Genomic DNA, 15,146 nt, shown 5'->3' on the forward strand with positions numbered 1-15,146 from the left:
ATAAACCAGTGCTCAAGTCTTGAGTGAATTGGGAGGCTTGTCCCCTCAGGGCTCTATCCTTTCCCAAGGTTTCAGGAAGCAGAAGGGTGCCATCTGAAATCCCCACCCAACCCACTTCCTTGGGACGCCAGATGACCAGGTGGACTCTTCATTGTTTTAAGGGTTGCTCATTTTCCCAGGAAAACACAAGGGGATGTTCTCCATTCATTAAAGTGCTCATAGTTTCTTGCTGATAAGTTCTGATTCCCTCTAATATCCTATCTAATAAAGAGGGAATATGCTAATTGACTGCCCCACACTCAAAGATGGTGGCGCCCACAGCCAATAAGGAGGGAATTTGCTAACTGACTGCCCCTTCCTCAAATATGGAGGCACCCACAGCCAATAAGGAGGGAATATGCTAATTGACTGCCATGCCCAAAAGATGGTGCCCACAGCCAATAGGAGGGAATGTGCTAATTGACCGCCCCTCCCTCAAAGATGGCAGCGCCCACAGGCTATAAGGAGGGAATATGCTAACTGACTGCCCCTTCCTCAAAGATGGCAGCGCCCACAGCCAGTAAGGAGGGAATATGCTAGTTGACTGCCCCTCCCTCAATGATGGCAGTGCCCACAGCCAATAAAGAGGAAATATACTAATTGAATGCCACGCCCTAAAAGATCACAACACCCACAGCCAATAAGGAGGAAATAATGCTATTTGACTGCCCCACCTTCAAAGATGGAGCCCCCCACAGCCAATAAGGAGGGAATATGCTAATTGACAGCCCCTTCCTCAAAGATGGTGGCACCCACAGCCAATAAGGAGGAAATATAATAATTGAATGCCATGTCCTGAAAGATGGCAACACCCACAGACAATAAGGAGGAAATAATGCTAATTGACTGCCCCTCCCTCAAAGATGGTGGCGCCCACAGCCAACAAGAAGGGAATATGCTAATTGACTGCCCCACCATCAAAATGGTGGCCCCCACAGCCAATAAGAAGGGAATATGCTAGTTGACTGCCCCACCATCAAAGATGGAGGCGCCCACAGCCAATAAGGAATACGCTAATTGAATGCCACGCCCTCAAAGATGGTGGCACCCACAGCCAATAAGGAATATCCTAATTGCTGCCACACCCTCAAAGATGGCAGCACCCACAGCCAATGAGGGAATATGCTAATTGACTGCCATGCCCAAAAAGATGGTGGCGCCCACAGCCAAGGAGGGCATATGCTGACTGACTGCCCTTCCCTCAAAGATGGTGGCGCCCACAGCCAATAAGGAGGGAATATACTAATTGACTGCCCTGCCCTCAAAGATGGTGGCACCCACAGCCTATAAGGAATATGCTAATTGCTGCCACACCCTCAAAGATGGAAGCACCCACAGCCAATAAGGAGGAAATATGCTAATTGAATGCCACGCCCTCAAAGATGGCAATGCCCACAGCCACAAGATGTCAGCGCCCAGTCCCCTTCGCCCCGCTGGTGCTCCGCACGTTTGCCTCCAGAGTCTTCCAGTCCTCTCAGCTCCCCAGCCGCCCAGGGCTGGCCCGAGATGTAGGCAAGCCTTGGATGTTGGCTGCCCAGCCGCCCAGGGTCACCTAAGGCACAGGTAACCAGGGCCGGCCGAGGCTTGTGCTGACGGCAGTGGCAGCAGCAGAGGTGTGATGGGGACATCACCTTCCTCTGATCGCCGGGTCACCTCCCGCCCCTGAGGGCTCCCGGACTGTGAGAGGGGGCAGGCCAAGCTGAGGGACCCCCCTTCCAGTGCATGAATTTTCATGCACCGGGCCTCTAGTAGTAAATATAACCCAGGGGTTCTGCCCTTTGTTTTTATTGCCCTGGGCCTAAGGCTCATCAAAGACTACTGCCCTCTCCTCCCAACTCTGCCTTTAGCTGAAATGTGGTTTGACTAAGTGCTCTTATGTTCTGGTGACCCATCATGTAGGAGCATGCAGAAGGAACCTGTCTCACTGGACCTCCAGTGCTGTCCTGCAACAACCATGTGTGGGTGGGTAGGTTGAATAGCTCGAGAACATGAGCCCCAGAGACGTGTAGCAATGATCTAGAAGCTGCAACCTGTGCCCACCCCATCCCCCTCACTGAAGTCCATGGGCCCAAATGTGCAGCCTTCCAAATAAGCACTGTCCCCAAGGAGGGAAGCCCAATGGTGGATATCAGCCACTGAGGACATAGCAGTGTTCAACAGGGGCCCAGGACTCTACGAGGCACAACATAAGGGTAGTCAACAAAATAGAGATTGTGATGATTTCTCCATTGATACCCTTCAGCCACAGTGCTCTTTCTACCCCCATCCCCCTGGTCAAAGATGATCAATTTGACCCTTTTAAGGGATGGCAACATCTGGGAAGTGCTATTTTGGGTCAGAATGGGTTTTTGTTGTTTTTAATTGGATCCAAGCACTGTTATAGGTCTGTTTTGTCTTGTTTGTAATTTGTGTCCCATGCAATTGCATAGAACTGAGTATGTCCTTGAAGAAAGAAAAAAATTCAGGTTTTAGGATCAGTAGTAACACCTTATAGCAATTACACTGGGTAGAATAAAATGACAGGAGGCAAGTTATTTATATGCTACTTTTATTTCTGTAAGGATACACTGAAACGTTAGATGATATTAGCTAATGACAAAATGTAGAAATGAGGCATCGGCTTCTCTAACCATAGCTACAAGAATGTTAATATGTATTGTCATTACATGTTCACTTTGATATCATCTCATTTTATTATGTAATATAACAATTAGATAGAATACAGTAAGTAGGTGATCCGGCATCTCAGGTAAGCACTACATGGAAATCTGCCTGTGAGGACAGTGACCTCCCCACTCCCCCAGAAATCGAGCTAAGCTCTTGAGGAACAGTCCTAAGAATCACAAGAGACATTGGTGAGCCTCTTCAACAGATCAGCAAAAGAACAACAACTATTATGTTACAAGGGATTCAACTTGCCACTGTTTGGAAATGTCACATCCATGTCAATGATCGTCCTGATGGTTGCTCAGCTACCCCTCTAGAGATTTATGGTTACTTCTATAGGATGACTTCAAACTGCAGGAACGTTCGAGGGGGCTAAAATGTTTTCATGCAAGTCTCCAAACCCATAATCTATGCTGTTATTAATTAAAACAAAATATTATTAATTAAACACACCCAACAGCTGGGTTAGTTTTGTTAAGCTTCCAGAAGTATTCACTGTGACGATGTTCCTCTGAAACAGGCTCGTTCTCTCAGATCTGCCTACACTTTCCACATCACCTGCATGTTCCATGCTTGAAAGTAGGAACGTTCAGAAAACACGGCACACGGGGAACTCAAATGTTAGTACGGGGGGAAAGGTCAGTTTAGCATCACAGCTAAGTTCAAATGTTAATTTTCTAGAAATTCATATTAGTCGATCAAAAGCACAAAAGAACAGAAGGAAGGTTTTGATGAAGTTAAACCATGCATTTCGGTAAATTCTCTTTCTGCTCACAGAACACAGGGTGAGCAATGAGTTGAAGCAGCCGCTACAACTCTTGTGTGTCTTGTGATGACACGGTGGGTCCCAGCTGAGTCACGAAGGGCATCTCAGTGGGGGCTTTATTTCTTAGGCTTGTTGCTTATATCACTAAGCAGCTAAATGGTTAGCACTTTTCTGCTCTATGATAAACATGCAGAAGAGTCAATCTAAGTGTTCATTTTTTAATGCAGCCATTGCAAAATTAACTTTGCTGCAGAGTTGGTTTTGCTAAATTCTAGAATGATCACTGTGCCCTTATTTGAGTAATACTGTAAAATGGGAGAAAAGACAGAAACAACTTTGAAGAGGTGAAAGGCCGCTCTTTCCCTATGGATGGTATAGGGCAGAGGGTGAGGACACAAATAACAATACTCAATTCCATTTTACAGGACAGGAGCCCCTGTCACTTTACAGCTTTTTGGCACAGTCGGGACAATACACATGCTCCTGATGGAAAACAAAGCGCTTGTTGGCCAGATTCACGGAGCATTTTTTGCAGTGGAAGCAGTAGTCGTGCCAGGATTGTCCTTCATAGGCCACCACACTGGAGCCTTTACCAAACCCTGTGGAAAACACAAAAGAGAACAAAAGAGAAAATTGAGTGAATACAGGTGAGAGATACACGGCTGCCTTGCCCATTTACAGAGCTAATAAGCACAGGGCAGGATCTGCCCAGCTCCCAGGCCACCCCTCTCCACCGTGATCTGTCCCCTACGCCATGCCGCCGTGACCCTGCTACAGCTCTCAAGGACCTCAGAAGATTCCAGAGCTCAGCCAAAGGTTTCTGTGATTTAAAGAACCCACAATCCCATGCCACTTCAATCGCCCTGTAACACTTGCACCGACCTCCCAGCATAACCAGTTTCTTTGATTTAGGTCAGGGCCATGGCATCAAAGTGGCCACCAGGAGGCAAACTTGGGCTGTTCGTGGGGTATGCACTTACCGGGCCTCGAGGAGCTGCTAAGCTTCGATTTTTTCTATAAAGAACCACCACCCACGAGGGACAAGTCCTCTCTCCACCCGGATGCCTGCCCCGGAGGTTGGCGCTGGGAAACAGGGTGAGAGGCAAGCGTTTCCCGTGGCACACTGGGGGCTTCCTAGCTTTAGAGACTGGGTGGCTCACTCTTGACACAGTCCTTTTCCCTGAGGATGGCAAAAGTCTTCTCAAATGTACATTTCAAGGCTCCCCGGGGAGATGGGAACAGTGGAGGCGGGGAAAGGGCCCAGGGCACGTGGATCGCGGCCGCGAGATGAGGAATGAAATGATTAGCTCGGGTGGCAACAAAGCTGCCCACAGGCACCTCTGAGCTAGCCTTCAGCTATGGGGTGTTATGATCCCAGCCTATCACTCTTCAGCCTCCCTCCCCTTCCTTCCCCTAGCCTCTACCCCACCCTCACCACCCTTTTCCCCCCTCCCCTCCCCGCCCCCACCCCCACCCCCAATATCCCACGCGTGCGCAGTGCCTGCCCATGGCCTGCCCATGGCGTGGGTCTCAGGCTCGTGAACTCCGCAGCACAGCATCGTTAGTCAGCAGCAGTCAGGAAGTGTTCTGTATTGCAAAGGCTAACCTGGCCTGGGGGAGAATTCAAAACTATTTGGGGGTCTTCAGGACCACAATGGCAAGGGGAGGGGGCATTCTTTGGGGCCTTTATGGATGAAACCGAAGTAGGAAAATGAGAGTTGGTTACCATGCGCAAAACCTAGCCTGGCCGACTTAGCAAGGACTCTTTAGCCTACCAGTGATGGGGTTCTTGCATCCAGCACACTTCTTGGCCACAAAGTTCTTGTAGCAATCCACGCAGTAATACTGGTCCTCCACAGCGGTGAAACGCTGCCCAGCCAGCTTCTTAGAGCAGGTAACACACACAAAGCACTCGGCATGCCAGGGCTGATCCTGGTAAGTGATTCCTCCAGATGTGATGGCCTAGACCAGGGAGTGTAGCACCGAATTCAGATTCAACAACTCTTTTGTTGAATGCCTACTATGTACCAGGCACTGTGCTGGGCGCTTTGGTCTACAATATCTCATTTAATCACCATAACGGCCATGGGAGGCAGGTGCTATTATTATCCCCAGGTTACAGGTGAAGATACTGAGGCTCAGAGAAGGCAAACTAGGTGGTGGAGACAGGCCTCTAGAGCCCCGGCTGCCTGTGCCTCCAGGGTGAGTGCCTTTCAGACAGCCTGAGTTGGCCCCGTACCGTTTTCTACTCCCAGTCTCCTCATCTGTAAAATGAGCATAATAATTCCCACATCACAGGGCCGTTGTGGGGATGGAATGGGATAGTGTGTGTGCAAGTGCTCTGCCAACTGTCAAAAACGCTTCTAGAAACAATAGTCCATACAGAACTCCCTTGACAACATACCTTGTTGCACTTCACGCAATGCTTGGCAAATTTGGACTCATGGCAAGTCACGCAGTAGAAGTCCTCCCCTTTTGGGAAGAAGCTTCCAGAGCCGATGACTTGCTTGCAGTTGCTGCAGGTGAAGCAGTCTTTGTGCCAGACGGTCCCCTTGTACTCCACATTCTGATCTCCTGCAGGGGGAGGAAGCAATTGGATAGCCCCACTGATAGTGCTCTGCAGGGGGCTGCATCCACTCAACTCCAACCATGGGCCCTCCAGAGGTGAGGGAATGCAGGCCCTGCAGTGACTGGCCTCACGCTTCTGATGAACCTACCCGTGGGAGGTTCCTCAACAATGGCCTACTTGTGGGTGTGCCAACCCAGATCTGTCAGGGAGGGGACCCCAGCTGTAGTGTTTGAGGAATAGACACCCGAGACCCCACTCCCACACCCTTTGTGGACTTAGAGATTCTATAAGGGATGGTCTGACCCAGAGTTACATTCTAAGGAAAAAGCATGCTTCCATCACTTACTCTACCCAAATGAGAAAGTGCTACATACTTTTCACTTCCTTCTCTTGCCACAGACAGTTCTCTCCAGTGGTCTTTAGTTTCCGAATGTGTGCGTGTGTGCGAGCATATATGTGTACGCATGTATACATATATATATATATGCGTGCATATATATGCTAAAAGCTAAAAGCAGCTCCCAGTAGCATTAGCCCCATCGTCCCAAGCAACCCCACATCATCTCTGCCCATAGGCCTCCTCCCTGGCCATCCCAGGAGTGAGTATGGGCAGTACCTGCCACAATTGGCTTGAAGCAGCCCTTGCACTTGGGGGAGTCCTCCCGAGTGGTGCACTTGTTGCACAGGATCTTGTTGTCCTTGGACATAAAAGTCTCGTTGGCCAAGGGGTGCAGGCACTTGGCACAGCGGAAGCAGGTGTCATGCCAATAGCGGTTCTTATAGTGCACCTCCTGGAAACCAAGCAGAAGGGATGGGCTGCTGTGACACAGGGGTGCTAGGAGGGGGGCAGGGGCCTACTACTACCCCTTACACCTGGGGATGCCCTGACGTGAATGTTCTAATTGAGAAACATGAAGGACACTGAGGTGAGGATGGAAGACTCACAGTTTCTGAAACAAGAGAAAGTACAACCAACAGAGCTGGCATGGGCCTTGGCACCAGCCGCTCCAAGTCCTACACAGAGAGCTCAGGACACTGTCAAGGGAACAAGCACTAGAAGCAAGGGTGGCTGGCTCCTGGGCCAGGGCCTCTTGTTTCCTTGTCTCTGTGCCACTGCCTGTCCTGACTTCCACAGGGGTAGCTGCAATGATGAGGAGGACTCGGGAGAGGGCGGGCTTTTGTTGTCTCAGTCACAGGACAACCAACCCGTCCTGTCCCAATGTTACCTTGGAGTCTGCACCGATGGGCTTGCGGCATTCCACACAGGTGTTGGCGCAGAACTTGTCAAAGCACTTCAGGCAGCAGTGGTGGCCATCCTTTTCCACGTACTTCTTCCCCTGCAGGGGGTCCCTGCAGTAGTGGCAGTCAAACTTCTCAGCCATGGTGCCCACCTTGTACCTGGAGGGACCTATGGGGGCAAACAGAAAAAACAAATGACGAATGGAAAGACCAGCATACTGTGCTACAGAGGCTTCCGGGGAGGGGGAGGGGGGGAAGCTGTGCAAGGCCGCATGAGGCCTGCAGGCACCAAGGCCAGAGACACTTCACTGAGACTCCTAGGAAGAAAGAGCCCTTGAGGGTAGCTCCTCAGGGGCCAGAAGGCCAAAGGTCAGGGAAGTCCCTGGGGACTTGGGAGAAACCCCTGCTGGGATATCCCGCTGTGCTGCTTCACAGGACACTGAGGGGGGCAAGTGGATCAGAGCTTGTGTTGGCCCGACAGGGGCTCTGGGCAGTGCAGTGGCTCTGAGCAGTGATGTGAAGGAGTGTGGGGGTGTGATGGAGCAGCCAAGAGAGAAGGAATTGTTTTACATAAAGGGACGCACAGCTTTAGGCACAGTCTGCATGCAGCAGCTGTGGGGTGAGTGATACTATTCAGGACATTGGCTGTTTGAAAAATTGCAATTTTAAAATAAAATCTGGGGGGAAGGGAATAACTTATAAAAAGTGTTAAGCTGATTATTCCAGGCTGGCTGGCTGGCTCAGCTGGCTTGTGGAGGAGGGAGGTGCCCAGACCCTCTGCTTCATGGGCTACGCTCTAGAGCAGCTGTGGCCAACCGGTGGTCCGAGGACCACGGGTCCGTGAGGCCCGAAAGGTTGGTGACTGCTGTTCAAGACAGTAAGCCAGAAACCTCCCTGCCAGCTTCCAGCTCCTCCTCCATAACTTCTTAGTGGGGTGGAGGGTGAGGGGTGGGGGGGTGGAATAGCATCCTCCTGAAGCCTCACTTTCCTCCTGACTGCAAAATTCAGTTCATCTGAACAAAGACTTACTGCCGTCTCTAGACAATGCTAGGCACCCAAGCAATCCTTATTAATTTGCTTAAAATGTCTGCATTAACTTTAAATCTTGCAGAACACTTTTATATCCTACAGAGTTTTGTCTAAGGTAAACTGACTGACTTCTGAGACCTGGGCAATCAAGCAAGAGAAAATTAAAGTGGCACTCTCAACTGGTACTGGCAAATTTTGCAACTGTAAATTACTTGTCATAGTGATGTGCAGTTTTGGGACATGCCAAAATTAAATCCCCCTTTGTTCAAGCAAGTGAGAGGATAGATATAGTCAATGAAGTGATACTATTCAGGACATTGGCTGTTTGAAAAATTGCAATTTTAAAGTAAAATCTGGGGGAAGGGAATAACTTATAAAAAGTGTTAAGCTGATTATTCCAATAACTTCTTCCACTGCCTTCATATGAACAAGTCCCTTCATCCCATCCTGATTGACCCCCACCCACCCCTGACTCTAGATCACCCATTTGCAATTACGAACACTGCTAAGGCACCCTGTTAATCCTGTCATCAAAAAGGTACCAAATGTGAGTATCTACAAGTTCTCAGCTTCTTAAACATATATTAACTTGTTTGTCTCTCCCTGAACAAGAAACTTACACAGACAAATAAATAGCAAGTATTTAATTTGCTCAGGAAACAGAGAATGGAGACTATTTGTCCAACTACCCACAAACATGGTTATTGTGCTAGCAGATATCCCCAGCATAATTTAGAAAGAATGAGGGAAAAGCAATGAGCAGTTGCCCGATACTCACCGCAGCTCTTCCACTAACTGAACAGCCCCAAACTCCCTCTTTGGGTCCCATTCCCAGCCTTTTTTTTTATACAAACACATGTCCAAGTTGTTTGGATCTTGTTGCCATAGGCAACCAAATAGCAGAGTGTGAGCTAAGGAAACCGCACCCTGTGTCTCAGACCCTGCCTCGGTGAAGGCTGGTGAACTGTCACTCAGAATTGGGTCAGTTTCTGAAGCCAGCCCAGCAAAAGAGGGAATCAGACCACTGAACAAGCATCATGTTCTGAGCCAGCCCAGATCCAGTTTGTGCTGGCACACAGACAGACCCCTCATCTCCATAGAGTGATGATTGAAACATTCTTGGGCAAAGATAATTGCTCGAGACAGCTGTATCACAGCAGATATTTATCAAGACCAGAGAATAGTTCTTACTAGTACTTTCCCCAAAAAGGAAAGCAGGATGTTCCCTTACACAATTGAGTTAGAAATGGAAAGTAGAGACATGGTGAAACCAGGGTCCATCTCCTTGAACTATGCAGTTTACATAAGGCAGCTTTAAAACTGCCTTTAGCCTCAACATATAGAAAAATGTGCCTGTCACAGTGATAGCATGTTGAAAATCACTTTCCTATTTAATTCTTGCTGGTCCTTCACATGTCACATAAAATCTTTATCTTACTAGCTTTTTCCATATTGAAATTGTGCACTCAACAAAAATTAACTTTCTTGAAATCTCCAGTAACAGTAAATGCCAAGAAATTAAATTATCAGTGGCTCCTAAATGCCATTTGGCAGGAAATCAGAATCTATAAGATTAGACTACACTGTCTAGTTATCTCAGCTGGTTTAGCCTTTCAGACTATCGTCTTGGACCATATTTGAAAATCCCTCCTCCCTTACCAAAGTCCCTATTTACAGAATAAAACTTCGAACATTACTCATTTTAATCTCACGCTCTTCTAGGCTTAAGATGATGAAATAATCCATCGTTTTCCAATGAACATGGAAGTACCAGAGTGTGTTGTACATGGAGTCACATTCAATGAAGTTGCTCACCACTCTTATCATTCTTATAGTACAAGGTCTTAACCCAAGCAAAGGGCAAATTAAATGAATCCATCCCAAGTTAATGATGTTTTGGGATCCTAGCTTTAGGCATTATTTTTTTTTTCTTTCTGCAGTGTGAAAAATCCAGGGTCACCCTTTTAGAACTGATTTCCACAGTGGACTCAAGCTTTTTTCTTTTTAAAAGAAATCCTCACCTGAGGATATGTTTTTCATTGATTCTAAAAAGAGAAGAAGGGAGAGGGGAGTGAGAGAAAGAGAAAACACTGATTTGTAAGAGAAACATCGATCAGTTCCCTCTCGTTCATGCCCTGACTGGGGATCAAACCCGCAACCTGGGTATGTGCCCTGACTAGAAATCGAACCCATGACCCTTTGGTGCACAGGAAGATGTCCAAACAACTGAGCCACAGCAGCCAGGGCAAACCTTTCTCATATGTGTGGAAACACTTATTTGTCAAGATAAAATAGGCACTTCTAGGAATGTTGGCTTTATTGCCTAATAAGTGACAGGCTGGAAATACTTAACGCAAGTTAACAATGTCGATGGCAAATTCGTAAACTTTAGTACTCTTTTGCAATAAATCCAATTAATTGGAACTCGGCAACCCGAATTAGCTTACCTCGTGTTTTTCTAACCTTATGATTATTTGGTCTCAAACTATTTCAAACTGTCACACAGTGTGCTTAGGAGGAAGCTGGAATAATACATTCCTGCTGATGAGATAGTTACCATGTCAAAACTTTGAATAAAATATGAACGATGTGTACAAGAGCAAAATATTTTGTTACCACTTATCTTCAAAGAGGTTAACAGCTCTAAGAGCTTATAAATGACAACACTGAGAGCTTCCGAAAAGACAGAAAATACCCAGATTTGTGGGCTCCATCGAAATGAGATCTAGTTAGGCGCTGACTTCATGATGAGAGAAAAGCTTTGTACTTCCCTTTCTTTCCCTTTGTTGTAAATAAGAGAATAGAGAAAAATGATGGAATTGATCTTTTTTCTTTGGGGCTCTCTTTAATCTTAATTAATGACATATACTGAGGTGTTTATCTCCGAGGGAACAATTTTTATCCCTTTAGCAATTTCTAAGTACATGAAATCCGAAGACTTTTAACCTCCCCGAACTTCCAGATGTTTGCCTTGACCTAGTGCTGTTATCTGGGAAAGGGCATGTCATCAATCATTAAATGAAACTTGGATACATATAACTACAGCTCTGCTTCCCTTCCTGCCTGTCTCTGTCCAGGCCATGTTTGCCCTAGGGTAGCTCTCTAATTTTAACCTCACAGTGTGGCCCTCATCTGGACATGGTGATGAGGTTTCTCTATCACAGAAAAGTTTGCCAATATACTAGGAGCCTCAGGAACCTAATTCAGGACCTTGTATACACAAGTAACACAGTACATGCCTATTGACTGACAGACGGAGATAAGTCACCACCATTAAAAGCTTTTAAAACTTCTTTTATTAAAAGCATTTTATAACAAATATTTCTGTTTTGGAAAATCAGGGGCAGCTCCTGTGACCCTAAGGTGCTGACATCTAACCGACCGTCCTTTATAGACTTAGTAGGTTAGAATGCAGTTGGAAATGTAACTGGATGATCAAGTTTTAGATATTTATTCCAAGGTGGTAGCCTGACTTTCATGCTGTGCCTGCTTCAAAAGCCACATCATTCTTCACTTAATAAACAAGCTTCCTCTTTCAGAAAATTCCTGAACAACATCCAACATGCTACGAAGTGCCTACATAAACCTCAGTATATCAATAAAAACTTTTGGGTTTTTATATAATCATGCACATATATAAATAATATAACATTGCAACTTTTTTTACTATAAATCTCTCATTAGAGAAAATTATATTTGTATTTAATAATCTTGCTTGTATTTTTATGTGTATTTTCTCACATATTTCATACTAATGTTCATTTTCCCCTCCTGCCTAAGTGGCTCAAAATAAGAATATTTAGGGAAAAAGTGAATATTATAACTAGGTAGCATTTTTCTAACTAAGCACTTTCTCTGAGTGGTATAATGTACAGTGTAAACAGTGAACAGCAACCCAAATGGAAAAAAAAAAGTTCAGTCTATTTCTGGTCTGTTAATTGCTAAGTCCAACATACCAGTATGTTAGTCACTCTGTGTATAAATATTGGCTTCTAAAGAAAGGGTATATTGCTTTCCTGAGAACATTCAACAAATGGAACGGAGCCATTTGCAGATGAATAAGACCCTTGTTTAATAGACATGCTCACGCACCTGGGGGTGTCGTCAGACATTTGGGAATAAATGCCTAAGAAGCTGGAATGAGGCGAAGTTCATGAGTCATGGTTGAAAAGTAGTCTTTCATAGAATTTCATAGAAAATCAGAAAGTGTTTTTTCCCTTAAAAACAGAATGTGTGCAGAATGATTCAATGTTATTAACAACTTCACTTGTACACTGCATTTAGGAAAAAAACATATAAATCTCTTTTGGAACACTGATAGACAGGTAACACAACTTAGATTTTATCTGGTATCAGGAGGGTTAGAGATTATTAAACAAAAAATCATGTCACTGAACTTCCACTAGGTCAGATTCTATTCTAGTGCTATTTTGTTCATAGTTGAAGCTTTCCTTAACATTTTTTAAATTGATGAGGGGGGGATGGGGGGAACCTTGATCGGTTGCTTCCCACACATACCCCAACCCAGGATCAAATATGCAATTTGGGTATGTGCCCTAACCAGGAATTGAACCCACCAGCTTTTGGTGCACGGGGCAACGCTCCAACCAACTGAGCCACCTGCCCAGGGCGAAACTTTCCTTAATGTTGTATACATTATATGCAGCATGTTCTGTCTTCCCTATAGGAAAAAAGCACTTCCAACCTGACAGCAATAAAACATGTGTTTTTAATTTCTCTAGCTGTGGTGAAGCAGTAGGCAGTCATTTAGTGGTAATTATAAGTACAAAACATTCAGCTTCACCCTCAACCATATCTTCTGACTACTATTTTTTTCAGTTATTTAAAGCCAATTCAGTTTGATTATTCCCTCTCACCTCACCTTTTCATTTTCCATCCCTGCCCTGAGAATAGACTGCTGGGGCTGTGTAACCCACTGGGCAGTGGCTGGTGAAGTGAATCAATGACTGCATAGTATGGCAAACGATATTACTTCCCTCTCACCCATACCCCACCCGCTCCTCAACTTGAAAGGCCAAAGGGTATTTCAATCTACATAATTTTGTAGACTGTAAGTGTTCAATAACAAAAGTATAAATTCTTGTCCTTGAAATCTCTCAGTATGGGGATGGTCACTAAAAATGGATTCTGATCCAGTTTTGTCCACACAAAGCCCATTTCAGGGCAATGTGGATTTTCCTTCTGTGAGGACTTCTCTCTCCTTTACTTTCATGGACCTAAGGACCCAAGGCAATACAAAACAATAGTTCCTGATTTAAAAACCCATCTAAAAGGTGTCAATTAGTTTATCTAATTTAGTCACAGTTATAGCCTCCAGATTTAAGCAACAATCAAGTTGGGGTTGGGTGCAATTTAAAAACAATGCTTGAGTGTGCTATAATTATGTCACCTTTTAAATACAATATATCCCTATTTTATCATGTAATTAGTAAATAAAATGTGGAGTTACTCTATCAGTTAACATGCATTCAATATCCATTGGAACAACTGGTACAGCTGAATAGTGTGCCTACACCCAGAGAATGTGTATGCTGGCCGATTACCATAATCTCAGGCATGCGGTGCCATGTTTGTAAAATGGCTCCTGGGAGGAGTGGGGAAAAACAAATAGCTCTTGAACTCTTGAACAAAGAAGACACTACATATTAATTCATTAAAGTAGGAAGTTCTATTGCAGCACATTTGTTTTAAAACACCAAAGGAGATATTTCTAAACTTCCCATTGTTTAAATTTTGAGAGGTAATCACAAGTTTGCAAAAACAATTTTTCTAAAAGACTGCCACTGATAATTACTTTGTCCCTTAATCTGAAAACTGGGAGACAGGACAAAGTGCCTGGTTTCTAAGAAAGGGAACCGTTACTTAGGGAGAGGGCAACAAAGCAACAACAACATTCCAGGCTTTGGAGGAGAGACAGGCAGCAGGCTGACTGACGAGAGAGAACCGGCCATTCTGAGGAGATTGCCTGTCCTTTAGTCCTTTGACCCCTATTCCGCGGTGTCTTGTCCATGGCCAAAAAGCTTCCTTAACATCACATTACAAAACAAGAGGAAGACTCTTAGAGTAATGACAGTCTGGAGGTTCTGAAATTTTGCCCCTTTCCAATTAATAACCTAAGTGTTATAGCAAAAGGATCATAGCTGTTTTTTCTTCAGGAAGACTAAAAACACTGTTCAGAAAAGGTGAAGATAGGTGGTAAGTTATTATGGAATTTCTTAGTTATAAATATTCCTCCTTCCAGCATCATATTCGATTGACCTTTTCCCAAACACCTTACATTTGATTTAAAGCACTGTCAAGATAAGGATTTGTATCTTATATATCACCAAAAATTTCTAACCAAAAAACCTTCTGTCTTCACACAATTTCTTACAGTTTCATAAAATGTCCTGAAAAATGTACAATATAGTATAACATTTAGTTTTTTATAAAATAAACCACTCAAACTGCCAATTTTACTAGAATAAGAATAATATTTTGTCTTTAAAACAGCATCAGAAGGCAAGGACAGAACAGAGACGAGCAATGTCTTATTTACTATTTAGACAACACTAAATTCATTTAACCAAAAAGTATTTTTTAGGCAAATGATGGATTTACTGCCCTAGCAAACTTGTGCTCAATAGAAGATAAAGAATATGAAGCTTTTACCTGAGTGTCTATGGGAAGCCATGGCTCGGCTCAGAGACCAAGTTCAGGAGCAGTACCTAGACAGTCCTCCCTGGACCCCAGCTGATAAGGCTCTGGCTCACTTGTGAACATACATTTAAGGGGAAGCAGCTAACACAAAAATAACCGAGAGCAGATGTCCCACCC

The 15,146-nt window shown here is 45.0% G+C and overlaps 1 protein-coding gene across 9 annotated transcripts in view; it reads right to left on the reverse strand.

Moving 5' to 3' along the window:
• Window positions 1–2,570: 2,570 nt before the first annotated feature.
• Window positions 2,571–15,146, reverse strand: part of FHL1 (four and a half LIM domains 1) — a 71,093-nt gene continuing 58,517 nt past the window's right edge. For 2 of the 9 annotated variants that reach the window (XM_036305021.1, XM_036305023.1), the window contains 6 exons: window positions 7,268–7,449; window positions 6,658–6,832; window positions 5,877–6,046; window positions 5,248–5,434; window positions 4,453–4,652; window positions 2,571–4,071 (listed from right to left, as the gene is read on the reverse strand). In XM_036305021.1, coding sequence (XP_036160914.1) covers window positions 3,988–4,071; window positions 4,453–4,652; window positions 5,248–5,434; window positions 5,877–6,046; window positions 6,658–6,832; window positions 7,268–7,423 — 972 coding nt within the window. In that variant the 5' untranslated portion in view covers window positions 7,424–7,449 and the 3' untranslated portion in view covers window positions 2,571–3,987. Of the gene's footprint in view, window positions 4,072–4,452; window positions 4,653–5,247; window positions 5,435–5,876; window positions 6,047–6,657; window positions 6,833–7,267; window positions 7,450–9,087; window positions 9,141–10,330; window positions 10,355–12,401; window positions 12,527–14,981; window positions 15,135–15,146 lie in introns of those variants that run through there. The other 7 variants (XM_036305019.1, XM_036305020.1, XM_036305024.1 and 4 more) reach the window with 7 other exon arrangements.

The sequence above is a fragment of the Myotis myotis genome, unplaced genomic scaffold, assembly GCF_014108235.1.
Source record: "Myotis myotis isolate mMyoMyo1 unplaced genomic scaffold, mMyoMyo1.p scaffold_m19_p_4, whole genome shotgun sequence".
Lineage (NCBI taxonomy): Eukaryota > Metazoa > Chordata > Mammalia > Chiroptera > Vespertilionidae > Myotis > Myotis myotis.